The 9,384-nt window shown below is 39.5% G+C and overlaps 1 protein-coding gene across 1 annotated transcript; it reads left to right on the top strand.

The window, feature by feature from the left end:
- Positions 1-675: 675 nt before the first annotated feature.
- On the top strand, positions 676-7,378 carry LOC112167605 (probable disease resistance protein RPP1). Its single transcript, XM_024304652.2, has 8 exons — positions 676-1,553; positions 1,661-1,755; positions 1,975-2,437; positions 2,521-2,633; positions 3,158-3,707; positions 3,786-4,897; positions 5,459-7,115; positions 7,317-7,378. Exons 1-8 carry the CDS (start codon positions 1,042-1,044, stop codon positions 7,342-7,344), a joined length of 4,530 nt encoding a protein of 1,509 aa, XP_024160420.1. The 5' UTR covers positions 676-1,041; the 3' UTR covers positions 7,345-7,378.
- Positions 7,379-9,384: the final 2,006 nt, after the last annotated feature.

Genomic DNA, 9,384 nt, shown 5'->3' with positions numbered 1-9,384 from the left:
TTGGATGATTCCCTTGATGCCATACACTTTAAATTCCAGTTGAGATTGGTCGCATATGTAGTTCATTTAAAGTATTCAACAATTTCAGGGGGCCCCAATTTTTTATATTCTCTGCAACATTCTGCCTTTCACATGTGATAGCGTGGGCCTAACTTTTATTTTTTATAGCTTTATTTTAAATAAATAAATATTAAAAGTTAAATAATATGGAAGATGCCTTTCACATGTGATTGCGTGGGCCAATTTTTGTTTTTTTTATAGCTTTATTTTAAACAAATAAATATTAAAAGTTAAATAATATGCATGAAAGAATATCTCTCCTTTTTTAAAGCAATTTGTCTCTCTCCACTCATCAATTCCATCCGTCCAAAACCTCTCCACCTTTTTTTTTTGTTTCTTTTGCGTTCTGTCTCTCTCCCAAACTCCCCTCCTCAATTCCCCCATCTGATTCCCAGTATAAATATAAAACTAAAGCTTGGAAGGCCAGATTTTAAGTTTCGCACATGGACTCTAAAAAATTTGAGACGGCTCTGCCCAATCCTTTAGTTCTAGAATCTAATATATCTAAAGTATGCGCTACTAGATTAACCTACGACTACCAAACACCACTTTAGCATCTAAAGCATCATGCTAAACAATTGGAACAAATGAAGGATGGTGCGGAACAATGTACCAATAAACACTAAACAAAGAGTCTGAAAAAGTAAAAGCACTAAATACACTCAAAAGGTCCTTTGACTGCAAGTGCACTATGGATCAAAATAAGGTAATGATGAACGCGCGAGCTGGAACCAATTTGTATAATCTACTTTCACGTTGCTCTCAGGTTGGGCTACCACTCCAGAACACCAAACCACTGTTTGGACTGCATATTACTCCCTTAAACTCTCCCTCTTCCACATTCCTACAATTTCTCTTTTTTTTTTTTTTTTTTTTTTTTCTGTGATCGATCTCTCTTTTCTTTTGGATTTTCCATCTTTGCGTTTATTCTTTTGTTGCATTCTTGCCTAGACCGTGTTTGTTTTCTTTTGGTTGTTTCCAATGGCCTTGGAATCCCCAACGGCCTCTGCATCACTTTCTACTTCAGTTGAATCATCGGCTCCTGGGTGGAAGTATGAGGTGTTTTTGAGTTTCAGGAGTGAAGACGGTTTTACTTCTTATTTGTACAATGAATTGCAAAAGAGAGAAATCAAGACATTCATGGATATCGACGGAACTAGTTTGGATAGAGGAGAGGGGATTTCTCAAAGTATCCTAGAGGCCATTCAAGAATCAAGATTTGCAATCGTTGTTCTCTCGCAAAATTATGCTTCTTCCAGTTGGTGTTTGGATGAACTCACACAGATTATGAAGTGCATGGAAAATAAGGAAACAATTCTGCCAGTTTTCTATCACGTGGATCCCTCTGAAGTGCGCTCTCAAAGGGGGGTGTGCGGAGCGGCCTTGGCTGCACATGAAGAGCGGTTTAAAGATCAAAAAGAGAGGCTGATGAAATGGAGGGACGCCTTGAACAATATCAGCAGCATCTTTGGCTGGGTATGTGGGAGTTCTGAGTAAGTGATCGATGAGACTTCACTTTCTTAACAAGAGTTGGGTACTTTAGTTAATTTGGGTTTAATTGCATGATAATCATTTGACCCTTCTTATCCATTAATTACAGGCCAGAAGGACAGATTGTCCAACAAATCGCGGAATTTGTCTCCAGCAAACCTATTGAAATTAAGTCGACGGAAGATATTGAAACTCATGGAACTTGTAAGTTACTAATCGGTTAATGTTAATACTGCCTATTCCATTATTCACTTAGTTGTGGGGTTTTGGTTCACTCTAGTTTCTGCCCTGCCTTCTTTTTTATTGGTTAATTTCTTCATTGTTCTTTCTATAGATCTTGCATGTTTTCCTTTTTAGTTGTTTGCAATGGCCTTGATCAACCTAAAAGGCGACCTGTACGTCACTTCCTTGAGCTAAAATCAGCTCCTCGTTGGAAGTATGATGTGTTTATAAATTTCAGGGGTGAGGACACTTGTAAGGTTTTTCTGTCCCATTTACTAGCTGAATTGCAAAAGAAACCAGCACACCTGAACACAGTAAAGAATGATGAACCACTTCCAAAAGGGCGGAATATATCTTCGTATCTCCTAAACGCCATAGAAGAGGTGAGGTTTGCCATTGTTGTTCTTTCGCAAGACTTTGCTTATTCATCATGGTGCCTAGAGGAACTAGCAAAGATTTTTGAATGCATGGAAAACCAAAATAGAATTCTGCCAATCTTTTATCATGTGGATCCCTCTGAGGTGCAACATCAAAGTGGGAGATTTGGAGATGCCTTCGCTGTACATGAAGAAAGATTTCGGGATAATCATGAGAAGGTCAGGCGGTGGAGACGTGTTTTATCAATGGTAGCCAACATCCCTGGATGGACTTCAGAAAACTATGAGTAAGCATGATGAAACCATCTTAACAAGACAGTTACACACTACTTTTGGGTTTATCTTTATTCGACCCTTCTTCCTCAAATAGGTATGAAGGAGAACTTATCAAAGACGTTGTGCAAGCTATGTGCAGTAGACTAGTTCAGTCTACAGAGTCGACAGAAGATTTTGAAGCAACAGGAGATGTCATGGACCGAACTTGTAAGTTAATTACTAGCTCTCTCTCTCTTTTTGGTGATTTGTTGGAGATGTCTCCAGCCTGAGGACACATACAGAGCTCCTAGATAAGGCTATATATGGACTCTTAAAACACCTTACCAAGCTCTATTACAAAATTCTGACTCAACTGTTACATACTTACAAGTTACAACTGATAAACTTATATCGGCTTCACCTAGGACGTATACTCATTATTTCTAGAACCGTTATTACTAGACCTTCCAACATCCTAAACTGTCATTACCTATATAGGAGATAAAATGTCACAAGTCACTACTATATAAAACTTAAGACTCCTTGAAACCTTAATTCACCTCATGACCTTCTAACGTCAATGACTCTTCACTTGCTAGCGTCATTTAAATCACTATTTTGGTTTACATTCCATCGCTGTGAATATCTTTGTTGGTTTCTTAACTGTTCTTGAGATTTGTCTAAATTTTGGTGTATTACAAATTTATAATGGCCTTGACCACCACCCTAAAAGCATCTACATCTCTTACCAGCTACCCAGCCTGACCCAGCTCCTGACCCAGCCCATTCAGACCATGAATTGCCAATCATGTCTCCGCCTTCATCAGCTGAACGAGATCCTCGGCCGAAGTATGATGTGTTTTTGAGTTTCAGGGGGGAGGACACTCGTAAGGGTTTTATAGCCCATTTATACCGTGAATTGCAAAACACCAGAGTGATTAAAACTTTCAAGGATGACGTGCAACTAGAAAAAGGGACGGTCATTGCTTCAAATCTCCTAACGGCAATCGAAGAATCAAGATTTGCGATCATTGTGTTGTCAAAAAATTATGCTTCTTCTTCATGGTGTTTGGATGAACTTGCAAAGATTTTCCAATGCATGAAAGATAGGAACACAATTTTCCCAATTTTTTATGAGGTGGAACCCACTGATGTACGCCATCAAAAGACAGAGACGAGGTTTGGAAAAGCTTTCATTAAGCAGCACGAAACTCATGGACAAGACAACGAGAAGATGAAGCAATGGAGTGCTGCTTTAGAAGGAGTGGCTGGAATCGCTGGGTTCCCGTCAACTAAGTATCAGTAAGCATATCTTTACAAGACTTGTATTTTCGATTCATTATTTGGCTGAAGATTATTTTGACCCCTTCTTCCTTGTAGGACGGACGTAGAACTAATCAAAGACGTTGTGAAACATTTGTTGAGCAAAGTACTTCAAGCACCCACCGGAAATTTTGAAACATTTAAAGCGACAAGGCGAGCAATGGATGACGTCATGGAGGTATTAAAAGATGATCAAGTCACTGTCCTTGGGGTGCATGGAGTGGGTGGCGTTGGAAAGACGACGATGGTCAAACATGTTAGTGCACAAGCCCAGAAAGATGGGATTTTTGATCATGTGATTATGGTTGTCGTATCCAAAAGCCCTGACTTGCAAGAAATTCAAGGCACATTGGCAGGTTCGCTGGGCTTGGAGGAGGGGATCATGAGAGAAAATAGGATGCTTATAATATTGGACGACATTTGGGAGAGTTTTGAACTCTCGAGCATTGGAATTCCCAGTCACAATGAGCTTCAAAGGTGCAATTCTAAAGTTATACTCACCACAAGGAAAAGCAATGTCTGCGATTCTATGGGGTGCCACGCCCAGATCCTTCTCAATGTTCTGTCAGAGGAAGACTCTTGGAAGTTATTCATGGAGACGTCGGGGAAGTCCTTTCATGAATCTACCATTTCCTATGATGAAGCGAGAAAGGTAGCTCGAGAATGCTGTGGTCTCCCAAAAGCAATAAAAGCAGCTGCAAGGTCACTTGGAGATAAATACATAGACGAATGGAATGAAGCAGTTGTAACAGCATTTGGAGATGACTGCTTGGACAAATGGAATGAAACAGCTCCACCTGTCAACTTCGAAGCTGAGGAAGACGCATTTCATTCATTGGCATCTGATGATGCCAAGTCATGCTTCTTGCTATGCTGCCTATTCCCCGAAAATTATGATATCCCAATTGAAGATCTGCTCAAGTATGGGATTGGAAAAGGTTTGTTTCAATATGATACAATGCAAGAAGCCAGAGATAGAGCACATTCTGTGGTCAAGTACCTCAAAGTTTCTAGATTGCTTTTAGACGGTAGAAAGAAGGGATGCGTAAGGATGACTGATGGCATTCGAAATCTGGCCATGTCCATTGCATTGTCCAAAGAAGGCGATGGGTTTTTAGTAAAAGCTGGTTGTGAACTAGAGGAGTGGCCAGAGGCTGGATGGCTGCAAGGTATGCCACTGCACCCCTTTTGTTTAATTATCTTTTTTACATGACTAACTTCTTCAGTCCTCATTGTCGGTTTCATTGCTGTACCATCGCCCATTCAGTGATCAATTAGGATTACCTGAATTTACTTCTATATATTCTGCAGATAGACACTTCCCAGCGTTTAAACCGTTTAATATGAATTTATCTTGTACATCATATTAGTTTCAGATCCTATTTGCATACTGTAGCCCATACTCACCAACATAGCTCGTCCACTTGCTTTTCTACCATTTCTATCGTTTAAGGAAAGTAAAATTTCCTACATTGATGGAGGGTAAAAAGCTTAATTACCAGGGGGATAAATATAAGTAAAGGATCCAGATTACTATTTGAGTCTTTGACATAAAACTTGTTGAACAGCTGAAGTCGGTAATTCTTTTAGTCACACAAGTTCTCTCCATATTAATATTGAATTATTGATTGCTTTGCTTATTTGTTTGGGTTTAATTAAATTTGGAGACGATTCATGTTTGTGTTTTGATGGGATTTTGCTTAACAAATTCCATGTCATTTGTGTCTCAGAAATCACTTCCAGGAACTGGAATGAAACCCATGAAGCCTACTCAACAATCTCACTCATGAGAAACAAGCTTCACAAGCTTCCCGAATATTTGGTATGTTCAAAACTCCAAATTTTATTGCTACAAAGTAATGCCGGAATATGTGACATCCCAGAAACCTTTTTGCAAAGTCCTAATCCGCTAAGGGTCTTTGATCTTAGCTTCACTGGTGTTTCGTCACTACCTTCATCATTCAGTTTCCTAACCAACCTCCAAACTTTGAATTTGGATTCTTGCAAAAATTTAAGTAACATATCCGTTCTAGGAAAACTTAATAAGAAACTTAAGATTCTTAGTATGAGAGAACTTCCTCTTAAGAAATTTCCAAAACAAATAGGAGATTTGACCAGTCTAAGGATGTTGGATGTCACTGGTAGATATCTTGAAACTATCCCATCTAAAGTGATATCAAGGTTGTATAGATTGGAAGAACTGCACATGAAATTTCAGTTTGGGAAGTGGGGAAGTAAAATTGAGGATGCAGTTGATGAAGAAACCAATGCTGACTTTGATGAGTTGACTGGCTTGTTGGATTTAAACATTTTGGAAGTTTACATATCTGATGCCGCATGCTTGCCTAAAAGTGTTGAGTACATGCCGAATTGGGCAGAATTTGATATATGCATCAGCAGACACGTCCCTTGCGTGGCGCTCCCTCAACATGATGGTTTTTCAAGAACCTTGACTCTTGACACAACAATCAGAAGCTTACCGTATTGGTTTATCAGCGCTGTGACAGAGAAGGTGGAGAAGCTAGAGTACACAGATTGCGAAGACTTGAATGACATCGTTAGGGAATATGACCATGGCAGATTACTTGCACTGAAATGTCTCTCTGTGAACGGGAACCGCAAGAACTTGAAAGAGATAATCAACACAATGACACGGGTTTCAAATAAACCAGTTTTTGAGAACTTGGAAGAGTTGCATCTGCACCGCTTATATTCCCTCAAGGAGTTATGTGTTGGTGAGCTACCACCTGGGTCTCTACGCAAGCTCAAGTTCTTGAAAGTGCAAACTTGTCGTAGCTTGGTGAATGCACTTTTACCATCAACATTGTTGCAGAGACTACAAAATCTGGAAGAAATCATTTGTGTAAATCTGGAAGGAATGAAATATGTATTTGGATCTGATGAAGGGCTTGATCCAGAAAATATTTTCTTGAGGAAATTGAGGGAGATGAGATTGTCTGCTCTATACGAACTAGTAAGCATATGTAATGGTCCTGCTCCGCGTGTAATCTTCCAGAATCTTAAAGTTTTGGCAATTTGCGAGTGCAAGGAATTGAAAAATCTCTTCACAATAGATGTAGTTGAATGTCTTTGTCAGTTGGAAGACCTTTCCATAGAGCACTGTCCTAGCTTGGACAGAGTCATTGAAGCAAGCAATAGCTTGAACAGCAAGATTAAACTTCTGAAGTTGAAGAAGTTAGCTTTGATAGATCTTCCGGTGCTCACAAGGTTCTGCACTGAAGGTGGTACTATTGAAACTGAGTGCCCTTCATTGGAATACTTGTATGTGGAGAAGTGCCTCCAGTTTTCGTATTTTGCTTACCACTTAGACAACAAGAACCAAGTCTACTTCAATGATAAACAACATTTCAGTTCTTTAGTGAAAAGGTATGTCATAAATTTCAACTGTATTCTTTTCTATTCTTGGTTCTTTTTTTTCTTCCTCTTTATTCCAGCCATCCCAAATGTCTTTCCAGTCATTTTAGAATCGTCTATATCTAGTTAGAGAAGTAGAGTGTAAACGTTGTTGAAACACCTCCTAAATTGGTGACTCAATTACTTCTTTTTCATTCCAAATTGACTTGTCAGGTGGGAGGAAGTGCATAATCGGCTATAAGAGAGCTGCTGCTGCACTAGGAAAAAAAGAAGAAAAAAGATGTGTCGTAGAGAATTGGAAAATTGTTTAAGTAAAACCCTAGTTTGTGTTTGGCTCAAACTCTAGGTTACTTGCTTTAGTGGTAATAGGGTTAAATTAGAAGGATTTAGATTCCTATTCAATGTACGATTACTTTCCTTGTATGATTGAGATTCTATGCATTGTAATCTTCTATATAAAGAGGTCCCTATTATCAATGAGAACACACAGCAAATTTTCTCAATTCTCGTTTCCCTAAAACAAAAATTGTATTGTATTCATCTCATCATGAGGTTTATATAGGGTTACATCATGTATACAAAAGGTAATACATAATAGCTATATTAATCAATTGCACATTACAAGTATGTCAATCGCATACATTACGAGTCTGTCAATCACATACATTACGAGTCTATCAATCGCATACATTAAGCAATGCCTATTGCATGAATAGTCATTATCATTTACAACACTCCCCTTTGGATATTCCATGTCAATAGTGTTGCCTCTGCAATGCGCTTCTAAGTTGTCTCGTCAAAAACCTTGTCAAGTAATAAAAACCATGTGGGAAAAAATAACCTTGGTCGAAGGAGAAAAAGAGCACAACGTGTGTGAATGTGGACTAATCAACATCCTTCAATACTCCCCCTTGTGCCGCTCAAACTCGGTGATGACGTTTTGATCGTTGTTTCACTAAAAACCTTGCCAGATAACAAAAACCCTGTGGGACAAAAATAACTCTGGTCAAAGGGCAAAAAGAGCACAACACGTCCTTCACTTTTCAAGATCGAACATGTAGACATCATACCTCCCCCTGATGTCAAGGTCTCCCCTGATTTCTACAATTATGGGAGTTCGGATAACTTTCCTAATCCGATGCTCTTCACATGTTGCTCGAAGGTGGATTTAGGTAACGACTTGGTAAACAAGTCCGCTACATTATCCTCTGAACGGATTTGATTCACTTCAATATTTAGAAGTGTTTGTTATTGCTGATTGTAAAAGAACTTAGGTGATGTATGCTTGGTGTTGGATTAGATCGAAACAATGACGCAAGTGGTTGATCATAAATTCTCTACAAACTCTAAGTTTGGAGATCTCAACAAGCTCCAAGCTTGGAGTGAGCACGAACCCCCACAGTTCGTCTTAATTAGGTCTCCCCTATGATGAAGAAAGGGGGGTAGAAGAAAGGACTTTACAAGTCCCCGAGAAAAAGAAGAGAAATTGAATAAAAACTCAAAAAATGGAAACTTTTAGTAAAAACTACCTTGAAATAGGTTGCCAAAAACAATCGCCGGAAAATCTGGCCTAAAAAAGACACCAGAAAAGTGGCCGGAAAGTTGTCGGAAAAGTCGCCAGAGGTGATGTGGCAGTACCGGAGCTACCGTGGCAGTGTCGCTTCTAAGAAATTTCTGAGCGTAGTTGCTTCCAAGAAACTAGGGATTTCTGAGCGTAGTCGCTTCCAAGAAATTTGATTCCAAGAGGGGTTGGATTAGATCGAAACAATGATGTTTGTGGTCGATCGTTTTATCTCGACAAACTCTAAGTTTGGAGAACTCTACAAGCTCCAAGCTTGGAGTGAGTACGAACCCCCACAATTCGGCTTAATTTGGTCTCCCCTATGATAAAGAAAAGGGGGGGGGGTAGAAGAAGGGAGGTTGCAAGTCCCCGAAAAAGAAGAGAAATTGAATTTAAAAACTCTAAAAACGGGAACGTTTAATAAAAAATACCTCGAAATAGGTCGCCGGAAAATTTGACCTGAAAAATTGGTCGGAAATCAGCCGGAAAAGTCGACGGAAAGTTGTTGATCGAAGGTTTGACAGTTGACAGTTGACCGTTGACCTATGCTGACGTGTCAGTGGGTCAGGGTGCTGATGTGGCAATGGGTCAGGGTGCTGATGTGGCTGTGGGGTCTGCGTCAGTGGGCTTGGGCTTTTAGGCTTCTTTTGCTCTCTCCTTTTTTTTTTTTTCCTTTTCTTTTCTTCTCTTTTTCTTTTCTGCCGGTTCAAGATACAGCAG

This window comes from Rosa chinensis, chromosome 5 (genome assembly GCF_002994745.2).
Source record: "Rosa chinensis cultivar Old Blush chromosome 5, RchiOBHm-V2, whole genome shotgun sequence".
Classification (NCBI taxonomy): domain Eukaryota; kingdom Viridiplantae; phylum Streptophyta; class Magnoliopsida; order Rosales; family Rosaceae; genus Rosa; species Rosa chinensis.
Note: the sequence above shows the minus strand (reverse complement) of the source record. Positions and strands in the feature narration are given on the sequence as shown.